Source organism: Lolium rigidum, chromosome 6, assembly GCF_022539505.1.
Source record: "Lolium rigidum isolate FL_2022 chromosome 6, APGP_CSIRO_Lrig_0.1, whole genome shotgun sequence".
Classification (NCBI taxonomy): Eukaryota; Viridiplantae; Streptophyta; class Magnoliopsida; order Poales; family Poaceae; genus Lolium; species Lolium rigidum.
In genome coordinates, this window is record NC_061513.1 from 22122646 (window position 1) to 22141028 (window position 18383).

An 18383-nucleotide genomic window follows, 5' to 3' on the forward strand; every position below is an offset into this window, starting at 1 on the left:
GGATCTCTTCGAGATGGCTCATCTTGAACTTGCACTTTATTTCTCCATGGCAAGCTTCAAGCTTATGAACTCTTCGAGTTGGCTCATCTTGAACTTGCACTTCATTTCTTCATTCTTCATCATGTTGATGTCTTGAAGTAACTTGAGGGCTCACTTCATCTTCATCTTCAAGACATACTTGACACTTGATATCCTTCATCAGTTTCTTCTTATTGCAACCTTGAAGCCAACATATGGTTCAAGAATTGCCTATGGACAACTCCTACAAATATAACTCAATGCAAACATTAGTCCATAGGGATTGTCATTAATTACCAAAACCACACATGGGGGCTCCATGCACTTTCAAGCGGTGGCGCTCATTACCGCCGACACGCGGAGCTAGACGCGACGAGACGCTTCGCTGCGCCTCTGCGGGAACTGCACCGTTGCTTCGAGCTAATTACTTCCGTCGCGAGGTAGGCGACGGTTAGGTTAAATTTCAATGTGTCGCTGACGCGTCAAGCCCGCCACACCTCGCCTCGCTTTTCATTGTGTCCAGCGTCCCAGGAGCGTACCCTATGTAGCGGGGACGGGCTCGGGACGCTGGACACCGTATCGGGCCGTGCCGAACAAAAAGAGGCTTTGATGCACGCAGCTGGGAACGTTATTTTGTCCGGCGCGACTCAAATCCCTTTGGGGAACGCTTTGGAGACGCGGCTGGAGATGCTCTCATGACCATCCTGAGGTATATATAGAGATATAAATGAAAAAGATAGATTTAGAGTACAAGATGAGTCCTAGTCTAATTACATCATATGTATTATATTTCTACCAGAACAAAGGGAGCATCGGCGGCGAGAAAAAAACTGGAGCGGCGCAGGAGCGGTAAGCCCAGTGGGAACAAGAATTAAAGGATAATTTTGGGAAGATAAGAGTGAAGAAATGGAGCAAAGTTTGAGATGAAAAAGGAGGGGAACTTTGGCAAATTCAGAGATAGGGTTTGGGAGGAGTAAGAAGGGGATGGAGGTGCCTGCCAAAGGGGTAGGTGGGCTTGACTAGTTTTCGGTCAAAAAGTTTTTGTGGGCTTTCACATACTTTTTTAGGAAAACAAGAAAACATTTTGGTTAAATAAAACATACCGGAAAGTACTGTTTTATTTTAGTTGAACTAAGAAAAAGGTGGGAGTGGCTTTACAAAACCAAGCGGGTATTTTAGCAAAACAACATAGAGTTTTGACAAATTAAAATTTAGGATCCTCTAAATTGGGTTGAGAATGGTAGGATATGCCGATATGATTTTTACGTGGAGGATTTTGGCGGGGTAGGATGGTAGCCAACTATTTACCCCACAAACGTACAAAATACCAATTCCAAATACTTTGTATGTTGGGCTACAAAAAAGTTGATAAACGTGTGAATCTAAGTATGTAAAATTTCAAACTACAAATGTTATCATATTTAAAAATGACAAACATGTGGATCTGAGTATGTAAAATTTCGAATCTACAAATTTTATGAGATTTTGTTATTTTTGTGTAGGCCACAATAGAAAGAATTATCTATTGAAATTTTGCATGCTTGTAGGTTACATCATTGCCTATCTCCAGATTTGTTTTATTTAAAAAAATTAGAATATGTTTTTGAATTTTTAAAAATGAAAGAAGCCAAAGACACTTTTGGACTAATTGATATATGTCAAACTTGATACGAACCAATCTCCAGGTGGTCTTTTGTTTTCACATTTATATAGTAACCTGAATTCGCCCTTGAAAGCACATGGGAAAAAAATGTTTATCCTTGCGAGGCATGTTTGGTTCATCTTCAAAATTCTCTAACTCCTAGACTTAGTTGCAGATATCTATTGACAATTTCTATTCTTTCTCATTGATATATATCTTAATTTCTGGCAAAAATCAAGGCTTACGTATCGGTACAAAATTCCCGCTAACTAGTAGAAATTCTCGATTAACACAGTACAAGAGCTATGTTTTGTTTGGTTGGTTAACTATCATGTGCTGGCCTGCGAGTCCTCTTGGCGCCATGTATTGGATCTCTGCTGCGACCGGGCGTGCGCGTAGAGCATCGTTTCCTGGATGGTTGCTGGGCACCAGAGCATGTAGCAAGGCCTGCTCGCAATCTTCCTGCTCGCGGCGGTGCTGCTGCATAAACGGTGTGGAAGCAAAGGCGAGATGAGGCGAGAGCAGGCTAGGACGGTATCCTCCATAGACGTTCCACCGTAGGTTGTCAGAGGATGCCAAAGGAGTGGTGGCAGCTGGGTTTGGTTGTCCCATTCCAACGAATCATACTCAACCCATCCTCGATTGTGCTTCTTCTCCCTCTTGTTGGTGGTGTCGTACTTGTACACAAGGCCACCTAACCTGTAGCACAACATCCCGTCGCGCCTGTCGAGCCAGGCGCAGTGCGGCTGGTTAATTACCATATTGGTCGCTGTCCTGGACACAGAAGGTGTAGCGCCGCTCCCATCGAGGCATCCACTCGTCATTTTTGTCGTCGATGAGCCGTCGTCCCCGCAGCGATGGCATGACCCAGAAACAGACATGCGTCTGGCCAAAGACGTGCACGGCTACACACAACTGCCCCGCACAGCTCGAAAGTGTGGACGGCCGCCCTGTCATTCCTTGTGAAATTTTCCGGGAGGGCCAACGCGAAATGCGCCTCGCTCGCAACGTCGATCACGAGTATCCTATCAGGCGCCTCGTAATTCGGCGGCCGTTCCATCACCACATACAACTTGCCGTCCAAGAGCACCGGCGGCGGCAAGTAGAGGCCATACACCGCGCGATATGCGAACATGTACGGGTGCCGGCGCCACCCGGCATTGTCTCCACCCAAGGTGTACACGTCCAGCTGGTTCATCCGCTTCTCCGTCCATTCATGTTCGGAGAAGGAGAGGCGGAAGAGCTTGTACTCGCCGGTGGATGGGCTACTCCCCATTGCATACATGCGCAGGTAGACGTCCTCGATCTTCGGCGGTGCCGGGATCTTGAGCTTCTCGCCGGTGACCGGGTTGCAGACATACACAGGCCAGTCTTCAACAGCACGCGGAGCGAGGAGGAGGAAGCCGTTGCAGGCGTTGGTGGGGATGTAGCAGCCGGCAAGGTCGGTGAAGCGGCACACGGGCTTGGCCGACGAAACCCTGATGACAGTCATCTCGAGGCCAATGCCCTGCACACGGAACTCCGGCACCAGCAAGGTCTCCGCCTCGGCACGGACGACGTGGCGGGCAGCGCCGTGCAGCGTGCGGAAGGAGGTGTCGCTGACGACGGCGCGCTTGCAGACGCAGCAGGATCGGGCCAGGTCCGTCGTCGGCAGCTTGAAAAGAATCTCACGTAAAATTTCTTCCACGACAGACTCCATGATCGACCACCGCGTCGAGACACGATCGAGACTCTTATCACAAACTAGATTTTGATGTGCGCCTTGGCGCACGACCCCGTGTGACTCGTGTAAAATATGAAAATGATCATCATCTACATAGGTAGCCCATTGTCACAATATATGATAGCTTTTCTCAAGACAACTAATTTCATAGAACAAAATTTTAGAACAATTCAAACTCTTGTTCTGAGGAAGAATAAAGGTCAATACATAATAGGAGGTCACTTCGGCATATGAGGAAGAGCACTTGCTAATATCAAGAACAATAAAACATTTGGAGCAGACTTTCTAGTATTGTGGCCAATTATTACGGCAGCAAGGAGATGAGGTCCCTGCTCTAGTTCTGAAATCCCTCGCAACCGGTCACAATCTCGGCCACCTGGTGCACCTCCGTAGCCTATGCACACGGCCGCGAGCCCAAAGCATGTCCTCCTATAACTCCTACACTCCAAACAACAGCACGCTCACGCCCACCGCTGCAATACCCTGTTGAACAATATGTAGTAGGCACCATCATTAAACTTTCAAAGTTCAATAAAGACTTAAAGAACACAGCCTTTTTAGGCCACTGATATTTTAATCCATTCAAAAGTTATAAGAATCAATAACATCCAGAATTGCAGACAACTTCCTATCTAACTGATTTCAACATTCACAGACCTGTATAACTTTAAGATCTGGAGACACATGTCTCAATCTAAGGCATACATCTCAGATGTTAATGGTACTGTTGTAATAGCAAGCAATATCGAAATGTTAGAAAGCATTTCAGTGAAATCAGAGAAGAAAGAATTAAGTCAAGCACATAATGAAGACCATTAGCTTATCCCCGACCTGTATAGAAGAGAACTGTCAAGAAGATGGGCAAAGTTCCTAACAAACATTCCTTGAAATCAGTCAACACTCCCCATGCAGCAACAACTATCAGTAGTACCAAGCAGGGTGAACCCTCGAACAGTATTCTCAATATATACCAGAAGATAAAAATCATACCTTTTCTTCAAGGAAAAAAACTATCAGACAAGTAGAACAAATATGTAACAAATACAGATAAGTATCAAACAAACTAACTTAGAACCAGCTGAACAATATGCAAGGCTCCCTACAAATCTAAAAATAACTATCCACACATATTGGTGAAATGATCAATGATCGTGAGAAGATTTAGATGTGCGCCTTGGCGCACGGTCCCGTGGAGCTCGTCCTGTTGATTTTGTATGTCAACGATAAAATTTAGCTGCCAATGTGATAATACATTTGCTGGGTTTTACAAAACTATGTTGTTAGGATGAAATTAGGTTAAAGCATAGAGAACTACAAACGGAGTACGGAACACATATACATATAACCAGTGAAATAGGGGAAGATTTAAACTCTGATGCCTGCATAATATTTATCCACACTTTCTCTAACGCCCCATATAGGGCATGTCACAAATGGCGTAACGGAAATACCAGGTCTGCAACACCATTCATATTTATGGGAGCCGGTTTACACTTCTGAAGTTTAACCTTAGACTCATCCTGCAAAAAAAACAAGACAATAAGTTTAACCTTAGACTCATCCTGCAAAAAAAACAAGACAATAAGTTTAACAAAAAAGCATAGAGACAAAGGATGAAACACGTCTGTTTTTTACACAAGCGTATTTTTTTAAATGCGTGATAAAGAAGAAACTCTATCAATACATATGCAATTAAAGTATTTGTCTAGATTGTAGCGCCATTCTTAAGCGCGTATCACCGTCGTTGCCAAAAATAAGTGAAAAAAAGTTGAACAACAATATTTTAGAAGAAATTTCTAATTCTAGAAGCACAGCAGATCCTCCTTGGATCTGAGGCCTTGACCTGCAGGCCCTTACCCATTTTGTTCCCAAGTAGAGATAGCGTCTTAAGTCTTAGCTCTTCTAGAAGTAGCGTCACATGAAGCTGGTTTGATCTGAAAACAAAACTGGCATAAGCTGTATATGAGTTATAATTAGTTAATACGGTGAAGAAATCAAATAATTTAGGGTGCCTCACACACATGAAGCAACTCACTTGTCCCAGGATTCCTCCATTCGATTGAAGAAAGGTAATGCATGGTATCATATTTAATTTTCAGCTAGAATTTCATCTATAGCCGAAAATATCATCCATCATAGGTTTTATACACAAATAAAAAGATCAACTCAAACTGTGAAGAATATTTGTAATGAAGAAATTCGTTTTCTACTACGTGGATCTACTCCTTACACCACTGCGATAGAAAAACGGAGACATCTCCATGTAAGTTATGCTACATTGTGCAATATCTTTGTATCATTATATATTAATTTCTGCAATAAACAGTAGCAACTAATAGATGATGGTTATACCATGCTTGGTATGCATACCTGATATAAACCCAATATCAGTACCCTTTTATCTTGTTTACTTCACTTCTTTTACGATGGAGTAGACACCCTACCAAGTAGTGCCAACCTGAGAAAAAGCAAAGACAAAAATGGGAACATGCTGTTTACATGGTTACAGAAGTTGTCTGATAAGTGATAAGAAAGAGCATATACCATTTTGTTTTGCAATTTTTCTTCTAAATCACTCCTCACTTGAATAGAGCAACAATGATCTGCTACATTTAGTTTTGTAAGGTGCCATTACCATAGCCTTTGAATTAATAGGAACCAAAAACTCCTTGCCATATCACACAAAGCATCAAATGAATGCATCTGGGAGGTGCATGGTTTTTCACAACCCTTAGCACTTTTCTCTCGATGCTAAAGTTTCATAGGATAGTGAGGAATTGTTTTAGACTAATTCCTAGATAGCATATAGCATTCCGCAACATGCATACCTTGCTGAACAATAACCATGTTGTTGCCCATATCATTGGCCATTGCTCCAAGTCCAAGCGCTTAAGTACTAATATAAAAACCAGCCTGAACAATCTTTAAATAGAATTTCCATGAGAATGTTACCAATATACTCTGGCTTGAGTGCTGGTGACCTGTGCATCCACAAGAAATACATCCCAGCTTCAGCAAATCATGAACTATGGCGGTGAAACAAACAAACTTTACACATAAATTTCTGAAGGGCTGCAAGGGAATCATTGCCTGATGCAGTTGATCTAGAGATGAACAAATGAAGGCATGGCAAAATTTTACCTACCAATTTGGGCCGATGCATGCCGTGGACTCGCCACAATGCTGCATGCGGGCTAAACGGCGTAAGGCGGCGCTGATCTCGGCGACAACAACATCAACGACATGATTCGGCGCTGTTTCCGGCAATGGCTGCGCCGGCGTTACTCGTGTGAGACATCGCTGCCTCCTGTCGACGTGACAAAGGTACAACTCTCATCTCGCACCTCACCTAAAATGTTTAATAACAATCCATGAAAGGCCAAGAGTGGGCAAATTTCAAAGAAAATGCAAACTAATTATAGGAATATATCAAAGTGCACACCTAAAGCTTTGTAGCATCTACACAATTTTTTGAACAACTACAATTAAGTTTTTAAGCTGGATAATTATCTATCTAAACCACGAGAGTGCAGCATGTCCTAAATACAATTAAATGTTAGAAGGGGTTGTGGCTTCAGATCCTTCTCTTTATCTAAATAATACAAAATCTAGGGGACCAGTTCTGATATCCTCAAAAACAACACGGACTCTTCTCTTTAGTTCTTACCCTGAACGTAGCAAAGAAAGAATCACTCGTATGGCAAAAACTTAAATATACACTATAAGGGAAATTAAAATAACCATGCTTCTGGTCCTAATAAGGGAGAAATATGATGTGTACTTCGTTTTAGAAAACACCAGTTCTCATAATAAGATGATTAATTGCTCAGAAGACATATGTATTTTGCTATGAACAACTGATCATATGTTTTAGACCAAACTGAAGCAAAATGAAATTCTATGTACTCTGAAAAAATATCTTATGCATTTGGGACATTATTTTGATCTTAACAACTAATTATAATTTTACCATATTTACATATCCAACAAACTGCCACGCATGACCTGTTTTTATAGATAAATAGATAAGAGAACGAAGTAGCCACAAACCCTGCACGTCATGAGTGGTGAGAACGCTTTTTGCACCACTATACTAAGACATATGAGGAAGCTAGTAAATATTAGTGTCTAGCACTTACCATATAATTGTGTTGTCTGACCCAGTCAATGTCCAAGGACAACTCTTGGATACACATGATTCCGCACCCACCAGGAGCATGATGAAAGCTATTTCTTCTCGAACTCGAAATTATGATGCGCCGCAAAGATTATCCAATACTGATATTCCAAAAGCAAATGAGACTACATATAAATAGTCTCTGCCTTGTTCTCAAGGCTAAAATCCATTACGAAACAACATTTGGCTAAAATAAGTAATATCATTTGATGTTTCGCTGAACTATTGCACAAAAGATTGCATCTAGATATCTAAAGGAAGCTTCAAGTCTGATTCCGCTAGAAGCTAAAAAACACAAGTACCTAAATCTAATTATTTGAGTACCAAGGAATTTGCAGTAGCAATGATGCCAATTCTAGAATATCTTTTGGTTACATTCTCTCATCACAACAGTAAATTGTAAGATGCAACTATTTTTTGGAAAATGGTGAGACCATACATCCTATGTGATCGAGGTTTTCGTTTCTCCCGAGTTCCGATTTCTCCTTGGTATCCAAAAATATCTCAAACTAAGGTGCATATGACACCTGCAGCCGATTGCCAAGAAATACATGATCATCCAATTTAATCTTTGCAACGCTCACAGCTGAAATCAACATGAAACAAAAAGGAAATTTCTCATGTGAATTCACACGATAGCAACTTCAACAGATTGGAGCCTCTGCACAAAGTCAGATATAAATACATATGCGTTGAATAAGTACAAACGAGAAAATGATTATACATCAGTCAACACCATATCAGTGGAAAATAAAAGATCCAAATTTGTTGGAGAATAGTCTAATTACTGTCCATATCAGATTACCAAATAAAGTAGTAAGTCATAGATCTCAATCCTAATGTTGTACGGCAAATGGCCACCATGTAAACTAAGTTCTGTTGCATCAGGTTACCTTGTTCATTGATTTGGATTGTTGTGAACTGGTGCCTTCTTTGAAGATGTTGATTTAGAAATATTAATTTTGGTGGGGGGAAAAGGGAGATGACTCAATCAAGTGCTGAAGATAAAAAAAAAACGACGGCTCACAGCTGCCTTCTTCTCATCCTCCTATCAAGTGCCAAGGAAGAGAAAACAGGGTAAGGGAAGAGGACCATGGGACAGGCCACGGTTGCAAGGGATGCGAGAGAGGAACCTGGGTGTAGGAGATCTAGATCAACCGCCACTGCTGCTCGTCCACCTCCGGCCCAGCGCTGCACCTCGCCGCTGGTCCACCTCCATCCAGCACCTCTCTAGGAGTAGGCCACGAGGAGGAGGGATCAGCAGATCGGCGATGGAGGCACGCTGGCGGAGCCTCCCTCCATGTCACTCGCCGTCGCCGCCGCAGTCGCTGCCGTCGCGCAGGCACACGCTTGCCTCCGTCGTTTCCAGCCGCGCGCTCGCCGCCGCCGTCGCCAGGCGCCGCGCCTTCGCCGCTGCCGTCTCCAGGCGCGCGCTCGCGGCCGCCGTCTCCCAGGCGCGTGCTCGCGCTTGCCGCCGTCGCCAGGCGCGCCCTTCGCCGTCTTCAGGCACGCGCTCAGCTTCGTCCCCGGGCGCGTGGTCGGCGCCGCCGCCGCTTCCCTGTTCTCCTCGGTTGGGGATAGGGCGTGGAAATGAGGGGATTGGGGAGCAGCCTCACGACGCGCCAACGCCGGGCCGCGTGGGCTTCACATGACCCGTGGATAAAAAACGGGTTCGCGCGAGGGCCTCGTCTTGGACTACTCCACCAGTGAAAAAATGGACGGATGAGATCCACCACCAAACAAGATCCAAGGGCTACGAGCCTCAAATCGCTGTGAGGCCCCCTATGTAGGGTTGAAAACGGAACGGAAACGGACGGAAATATGTCTTATCGTTTTTGTTTCCGTCTATCTTGACGGAATCGAAAACGAAATCGGAAACCCCGGAAACGAATATGGAAACGAAAATCACCGAAGATGAATATGGAGCGGATACGGAACGGGTACGTTACGAAAATGAATATTTGTCACAATAAAATGGCACGTATAACGAAGTAGACAATAAGACAAGGAATATCACTCAACTTTAAAAAGTAGCAATTCAACATAAAGTACTACCTCCATCACTAAAAGGGTGTCTCAACTTTGTCCAAATTTGGATGTATCTAGACCCGATTTAGTATCTAGATATATCCAAAATTTGACAAAATTAAGACATCCTTTTAGTGATGGAGGGAGTAACAGATATAGTTTAACACTTAGACAAGCGCAAGTTCACATAAATATTTTTGTATTGACACTAAGAGTGTTCGTGGGGCAGTTACTTGGCCGCCTGATCGCTCATCTTGTAGGAAGAAGCCGCGATTGCTGCGATCGCTTGGGAGTTGGGACTAGGTCTTGTGGAATCGTCCCAAACAGAGATAAATCATAGGGACTGTAGGCGGCTGTCTATAATTAGTAGATGGCCTGCAGGCCTAGTTTCATGTGTAAATGTAGGCCTACCAAGAACATGAGCCTCTCTAGGTTACATTTGCGAAAACTTTTCATATTTATTTATCCGAAATTTCCTTTGCCGTTTTCGTTTCCGTCGGAAACAGCTCCCTCGTTTTCATTTCCGTTTCCTTTTATGATTCTTCCGTTTCCTTTCGTTTTCCGCAAAATGCCATTTTCTTTTCCCTTTTTTGCTCTCAATTTCCTTTTTCTTTGAAAACGGACGGAAAGTTTCCCTTTCATTTTCAACCCTACCCCTATGGGGGGCATCATATAACTTTAGATATAGGCTTGGGATGTTGTCCTAATTGAATTACTTCCGAGTCGGGCAAGAATCCAATTGATCGATACCACTGATCCAACGGTTATTACCAGCTGCTGAAAGGCTGAGACCGAGTCTGGGTCGAGGTCCATCGATCGTCTCTGGTTTCCTTAATTTCACTACCTACCGTAGAGAGTCTACATCAGCATTTCTCATCTTTTATCAACCTATTATTACAATGCCAAAGTATCTGATGTCGCCCAACAGAGGTTACAGTCGTTGCCACAAAACATAAGCTGTCACCGCAGGCCCGACTCTCGATCTCTAAACCAGCGTCCAGCACCAGGTGTTTGGCCTTTTCAATGATCGATCCATCACCAAAACAAGGACTACGAACGGTACACTTACAACCAAGCCATCACCCCCACAAAAGCTGACCATTTGGCTGAGCATATCTGATGCGCATAAGCACTATACAACCAATCCAACCCCACAACTGATGTAGGGCCAACCCAAAAGACTCTCCTGAACATGAGCCAAAAGAAGCTCCGCCTGGCTAGCGGCCCTCACGATAACTCCGTTCCAGCAGCGCCGCATCGTAAGACATGATGGCATCAAACAGCCAAAGGTGGCAGATCACCTGCACTCCCCATGCCGCATAGTTCCGTGCCTCCTCTATCTCCTTGTCAACAAGTAAAGTGGCAGCGAAATCTCTTGGAGGGCCGCCAACGTAGACGAAGTATACCTTGGCGGGATTTTCGCACGCACTCTCATGTGCCTCCAGGACCTTCCCTTCGGCGGCTGGTATGAGATTTTCTAGGTTTTCCCTGAGTTCCGGGTCCATGTACGCGCTGAGGAAGAAATGCAGCCCTGAGAAAAGCTTTGGTGCCTGCAACCATCAGTTTCCCATGATGCAGATGTAGTGCTATGGTACAATTCTCAGGAGATAAGTAAACTTATGGATGTAGACGTGTATTCAGGATATCACTTGTATAGTAGATAATTGATTGAAGTGCAATCACAAAATTCATTTTTTAGCTAACTGAAATGCACCATAAAATAAACACATTTTGTAAATTGTTTTTCCGGATGCAGATGCGACTCTGTTCAGCACCCAACTTATAAAAAATCTGTTTTAATATACTGACCAGAAAACACGTGACTTTTTTAGAGGTGCACTTTTACCCTTTTACATTATATACAACCTTTGTATGAACACTTAGATACATTTTTACATTTGGTTGTAGTAGGAATAATTTTTCACAAAGAATGGTGAACCAATTCCCTGAACTTATGCATATAATAACCTGCAATATGTTTTCACTAATATTTATCTCTATAACAAAATCGTATAGAATATTATTGCCAGAAATATACATCTATACATACCCCTTCAGCTGCTCCAACTCTTCCTTTCTTTGGTCCATCAATCGATATGTGCGAAGCATTGAAGAATTCCACCTCGTAAGAAGTTTCCGGAACTGTAACTGGCTCTGCCAAGCAAATTTCTGGACCTGGAATCAGCTGCACCAAGCAATCCACAATCCCTATGACAGGAACATGCCACGAACTGCTTCAATGCAGGCATAAATATCATTCTTTGCAGAGCTAGGATAAGTGTGAAGACCAGCAGCTTGTTACGTTAAGCAGTATGGACTTGGGGATAGTAAAGTAGTTATCAATAATACAAACAAGGGAGATGTAAAATAGCTTAAAACTAACATTCAGCTCTGACAACCCATTTTCCAGAGAGTATCGCCATCAGGACCTCATATGACCTGCCACATGTGATACCCGCACTTCTGTCCACAATAACATGAGTCACATTTTTGTCCCATTCCTCAACCAAGGTTGATTTGGTCAAGGAAGCAAATTTTTTGAGAGAATCCTGCGACAAACATAAGCAATTTGTTCACAACTTTGTATTGATGAGAAATCATTTCGAAAATTAGCAAATCACATCATATTTTCATTTGACCATAAGTAGTAGGATTACTACATTTATGCAATTATGCTAGTATCGTTCAGATATATCCAGGTGCTCCAAAAAGAGGGTATTGTTTGCTAATAGTCTAAGTTACCTTCTGTGATGCACTTAAAGCTGAACCAAGCAGGACCTTTTCGTTCACAAAGGTTCTTGACTGGTTCATTTGTTTTTCTTCTCTCCGGTAACCGGCTGAACATTGGCTGTACCCCTTTGTTAGTAGTCTAAGTCCTTTGCCTGAACATTGGCTGTAATGATGAAAAACAACGCAAATTATATAAGACCATTTAAAGAATAACGGTAACAGGGAGAAAAAATTTCTCTGTCCAAACATTGAGTGTAATGACGAAATACAATGCAAATTATAGACGAATATATTAATGAATAATGATTTAATATTTCTCCAGTAACCTCCGCACCATCTTCCAAGAAAGGTAATCAAGACGGCATACCCCTGAGGCAAGGAAGAAAAACTCGAAGTGTTCAGTTGATCTACTTGTTGATCTTCCCTTATATGAATGACAGACATTCCTTGTTTATCTTGGCTGGAACAAACAAAATAAAACAAATCAGACAACATGAAAGATTAGTAATTAACAAACAAATAGGACAATCTCAAATACCGGTGAAGAAAGATAGCCTACGCAAACAAAGACAGTTTAATGTAGCAGAGGATTTATTTATATATGTTCATACAAAAAATCATGGAAATTTCTTTTTTATCTCGACTTTGGCTGAAACCTGGAATGACTAAATACACAACACTGAATTATAATTTATAAATGAAAGATTAATTAAGTAAAATGAAGATTGAAGAAAAATCACATACTTTTGAAGGATGGGAGAAGTAATGCCACTTTCCATTATTGGTGAGCTCGTTACATCACATGGTAATGGATCAGATGCATGCTTGGGGCACCAAACATGGCGATTTTTCTTCAGAATTAAACTAGGCATGTCAAAACATCACAATGTTTTTAAAATGGATTTAATGACAATGTCTACTAAAAAACTTACCATATCCCAGCGGCATTCTGGGATCATCACTGCACATGGAACATGATAATTTTTGGGGCAGGGGTGGTGATAACAACCAAGAGCTGCCCCCGGAAGCTTGCATCTGCTGCATTTCAACCTTGATGAACGGCTGATTTCCTTCTCCATGTTAAAAATATCATCGCCAACAAGATTCACTCTTGGGGCCCTACAAAAATATTAGAAGGGGAGTCAAAATATTTTATGAACATAAAGCCTAATCTGAGAGTAATATCATGTTAAGAATGAAAAAAAACTGATGAACAGTACTTGATGAATCTAAATAAATAAAATACAAGGAGTTTGACATTGTGTATAGACAAGCTTACCAGTCCATGCACTCTTTATGAACATAGATGGCATTTTTTGGGTTGCCCTCGTCACTGGACACAATCCTTCCCTTTCGATACAGGACTATGGGACCATGAAACTGACACACGAAAAGTGAATAATTTTAGGGCTAGTAAGAAATAAGAATACGTCAAAAGATTTTTTAAAATTTGATATATGCAAATGATATACACCATATTACATTCTCACTGGTTCTAAATGAATGGCAGAAAACGCATTCATCTTCAAATATGTTGATTGGTGTTTGCAGTCTCCTCAATTCAGCATCACCTTGATAGTCTTCCAACTTGCTATGTTTCCCTAAACACTTGCTTTTTTTACAGGGGCGCAGGTGCTGTCCAGTTTTACTTGCATTAACACCTAGTGATGCAACTTTGGTTGCATCGGCACAAACTCTCTTATATGGACCCTTTGTGGGTGACACATTTTTATTCTACAAAAAGGGTATTCAATCAGAATGTTGAATACAAAATGTTCACAGTCAATGTAATTCATCAACGAATGAACAGTTAGTTCTATTAAAGGGTTGATATCTCTAACACGTATAGATGTGTTACACCATAGAAGAGTACCAGTCATCAGTGTTACACCATGCTCGAATCCTCCAGGATTTGGACAAAGAACTATGTCGAAAAAAGAACATATTTGTTTCAGAAAAATAATAGAATGAACAATGTACCCCAGCGAGGCTTGCTTTCGTACGACTGCTGCTTTGACTAGCCATTGGCTCGTTCAGCCTGTAACTTTGTTGTAGAACCTCAAGACTTCCATCGTCAGTTTCTGTTTCTATGTTGACCACCGTGCTGGTATGAGTAGCAGACATGGTACCTACAAGCATCAAAGTGGTGACTAGGAGTCTAGGATGAAGGGGAAAGCAAGTACCTAAAAAGGTCGTCCTAATTTCAAGTAACTGTCTAGATGAACTGAATAATGGCATACTAATTTTTAAAATAGTACTTCAATGAGCAAACAGAACTAGGTCACTAGTAGACGGGTCGTTGTGTTTGTACAGGTGGCCCACATGATGATACTATTACTTAAACACGGTATCCGTATCACACTCGGATTCGGATGTCCGATTCGACAAAACAACTGGGACTTGAAAAACAATACCCCTGAATCTGCCAAATATGTGGGGTGCCCAATGCGGCAGACAATGCAAGCTAACTCTGCAATTTACACACGCCTTGCTATAAAATTCCAGTTGTGTTACATGTCCTTCATTACAATACAACCTGGATTTTACGGATAGATCAGGAGAAATCATGCTTTACCATTCACAACAAAGAATTACTACCTGCCTAGGGATTGCTCGAGGATTAAAAAGGACAGGTGTATTGGGGGTTGCAAGAAGTAGATAGCACATTGCATAATGCTAGCTGTCGCTGCTCAAGATCATAAAAGTAAGCATCACAGGGCCGGCGGCATCAAATCAATCTATGGACGGGCAATACTAGGGCAATGTTCATCTTACATTCGAATCTTCGTCTTCTATTCGATAAAAATAAATACGGCAGAACGAAAATGTCTAAGCCACAAACTTGTTCCAACGAGCACACAAGGCCACGGATAGATTAGAGAGTTTGGGTACTGGAAAGCGTACTAGTGTGGCGGCGCAGCATTTTGAGGGTTCTGGGCCTCTAGGGAGAATCGGGAAAACCATGAGCCGACATTGAGCGGAGCAAGAAACGCGCCCGTCGGCCGGCCTGAAACAAGAGAGTAGAGAGAGGAGGAGAACAAACCTGTGGAATCTCCCCGGAGTGGTCGCCGGTCGGCGCCGAACCCTGGCGGCGGGAGTGGCCTCTCGCCGCAGCTCATCACGCCTCGGTCTGAGAACGCCCCGCGGCTACGACGACGAGGAGGAGGCGTTAATGGAGGGATGGGACGGCGAGGAGACGAGGCCTGTGGGCACGAGGAGCGAGGCTACGATATGACAGAGGAGGGCAGGCAGAAGCGCGGCGTGGCGAGTACTACATGGTTTTTAGTCGCGGTAGTCAAAAAGGGGAGGCTCTCGCTTTGTCTCATGTGCCCTTTCCCCCCCTACTACTAGACCTGCCCTCAAGCAAAACATAGCCCATTTTACATATTTTCATGGGGTACTCCACAGTCTCTCCATATGAAGAAACTACTGTTAGAGCATCTCTAATAGAGTCCATATATTGTGGATCCGAACACTTCGAGTTTGATCTCCCGAACTCGAGGAAATAGTTCGATTTTGTCACGGCGCAAAACAGAAATCGAACTCGTGAACCGAAAAAGCGGAAATCGAACGTCACGGGAAAATGAAACTCGCGATTGAACTCGATTTGCTTCGATCAAGCTCAATTCGTCCATAATTTACAACAATCTTGGCAAAATACAAGCTTGCTCAACCTACATTCGGTAATAACGGGCCTAATTTAGACTAGATTACTTCCCGGATGGACTATATTGTCACCGGGGAGCTTCACCGTCGGCGGCGGAGGGTTTTTGGTCGCCGGCTATTCCTAGGCGACGATGAGCGCCGCCACCTCGAAGGTCGCCGCCTCGGAGGTGCTCCCGCACGCTAGAGGTGGCCCGTCGGCATCGTCGTCGTCGTTGCCACGCGGGGGCAATGCTGACAGAGGCGGGCTGCACGAGCCGGCAGCGGGTGGCGCCTCGGCTTCTCCTTCCGCAGCCGCCTCCTCGCGCACTTGACGGCGCGCCATAAGTTCCGGCCACTTCCGCCCCGCGCGCTTCCATGCGCCGTCGGAGCGCGAACGCCTCGCGCGGTCCAACTCCGCCCGTACACCCGACGGATGCCGAGGTGATTTTCCGCTGCCGAATCGGCCACCTCCCCTACCTACGCTACGCGCCTTATCCGCCCCATTGCGGACGGAGGGGTGGTGGCCGAAGGGGCGGAGCGGGGTCAAAACTGGCGGAATCGCTTGCCGGAGAGGAGACAGGCGGCGGCGGGAGTGAAAGCGGCGGAGGGGAGTAGGGTTTAGAAACCGAACTCCCCTCTGCGGCCCTTTTAATACAGGGCGACCGCTCGATTTCTCGGGGGCCCGAACTTGTTATACGGGCCAGGCCGTGAGTTCGGGCTCCGTTCTGGCCCATCTCCGAACCGAACCCCTATTCACGCCGGAATTTTTCGGTTTCGACTGCGAGTTTGGGCTATGCTAGAGATGCTCTTACTGATAAGGGGATCTCCAATGAGGGAGCGACCGCTTGCCTCCACGAACACTGAAAATGCGTCTGTGCCCTACTCCAGCGGGCGACACAAAGTAACTGGGCCATTCGTAACGACGCAAACCTGGCCCAAATATGCGGCAGATTTGCGTATCTGCGGATGCGGACGCTGCACGGTCGCGCCGAGTGTCTATCGAAACTTACGTAGGACCCGCATATCAGGGACAGCGAAATCGATCGCATCAATTTCCTTCTTTTCCCCTTCTTTGCTACCCTAGTGCGACGCCACCACCCCAACCCCACCGCCGTCGCCCCGCCGCACCGCCGTAGTACACGATGTCGGCTTGGTCCTCGCCGCGCCGGAGAATAGGATCTTAGTCGGGGTAGGCTGTGGCGCGCAGCTGTCGCCTGTTTGGGAGACAAACTTTGCCGGTTGCGCCGCCCGGCCTCGCCGCCCACAAGCTGTTCGGTCAATTGCGCTGGTACGTTTCTGAATCGTGTTTTCGGCGCTCTTGTGCGCGGCCATTGATCCGCAGTTCCTACCCACGCAGATGGACATGTGGCATATGTTGGACAAGTTCCGCGCGGAGGTCGTTGACTCCTCTTCCGACGAGGAGTACGATCAGTCGACACAGACAATGGCTACTGCTGCGCCCTCCATCCTCCACGAGTACAATGCCAGCCAGACGCCGGTGCACCGGGGCTCTATGAAGGGCCGCTCAAAAAACCTGCCACGCAACAGAGTGGAAGGGCACCTCCGGCTCCACGCGAACTACTTCCACCTCACCGATCCGGTGTTCAAGGAAAAAAATGTTCTGGCGCTGGTACAGGATGTCAAGGGATTTGTTCATGGTCATTCTACGGGGCATCAGACACTATGACCCCTACTTCCAATGCAGGCCCGATGCAACGGGTGCGCCAAGCATCACCTCCTACCAAAAATGCTCCGCCGCTATTCACATGCTATCATATCGAATGGGTGCTGATATATTCGATGAGTATCTCCGAATGGGTGAGAGCACCTGCCTTGGGTCCATGTACCAGTTTTGTCGAGCCGTGATTGCTATGTTCGGACAACATTACTGTAGGGAGCCGACAGTTGAGGATACAAGGCGGCTGTTGTCTATCAACAAGTCTAGACGGTTCCCAGGAATGATTGGCAGCATAGATTGCATGCACTAGGAGTGGAAAACTGTCCATTTGAATGGCAGGGTTAGTACATCGGGCGTGCGAAGGACGCACTATCATTCTTGAAACAGTCATATCTCAAGATTTATGGATTTGACATTCATTCTTTGGCATAGCCAGTTCCAACAACGACATCAATGTGTTGCACCGATCACGGGTTTTCAACAGGCTTATGCAAGGCAAAGCTCCCCGGGTGAGCAACGAGGTCAATGGAAATGCATACGACAAGCCATATTATATTGTTGATGATATCTACCCTGACTGGGCCACACTGGTGAAGACTATCCGTAATCCAAACACGGATAAGACGAAGAGCTTTGCCCAGATCCAAGAGGCTTGCAGGAAAGATTTCGAGCGAGGATTTGGTGTGCTCCAAACTTGGTGTGCAATTGTCCGTCACCCAGCAAGAACATGATCGTTGAAGAC

The 18383-nt window shown here is 44.6% G+C and overlaps 1 protein-coding gene across 1 annotated transcript; it reads right to left on the reverse strand.

Moving 5' to 3' along the window:
• Positions 1-10805: 10805 nt before the first annotated feature.
• Positions 10806-14442, reverse strand: LOC124662286 (BRCA1-associated RING domain protein 1-like). Its single transcript, XM_047200142.1, has 10 exons — positions 14299-14442; positions 13801-14052; positions 13598-13698; positions 13251-13437; positions 13063-13169; positions 12686-12778; positions 12331-12436; positions 11972-12137; positions 11639-11796; positions 10806-11138 (listed from the first exon to the last, which is right to left on the reverse strand). The coding sequence occupies exons 1-10, from the start codon at positions 14440-14442 to the stop codon at positions 10806-10808; spliced, it is 1647 nt and encodes a 548-aa protein (XP_047056098.1).
• Positions 14443-18383: the final 3941 nt, after the last annotated feature.

Excerpts from the sequence above, each read along its gene's own strand:
- LOC124662286 (XM_047200142.1), bottom strand. The coding sequence starts at position 14,442 with ATGTCTGCTACTCATACCAGCACGGTGGTCAACATAGAAACAGAAACT. Across the intron at positions 13,170-13,250 it reads CAGAATGCCGCTGGGATATG|AAAAATCGCCATGTTTGGTG; the intron begins GTAAGTTTTTTA and ends TTAATTCTGAAG. Across the intron at positions 12,138-12,330 it reads CTTTAAGTGCATCACAGAAG|GATTCTCTCAAAAAATTTGC; the intron begins GTAACTTAGACT and ends TGTTTGTCGCAG.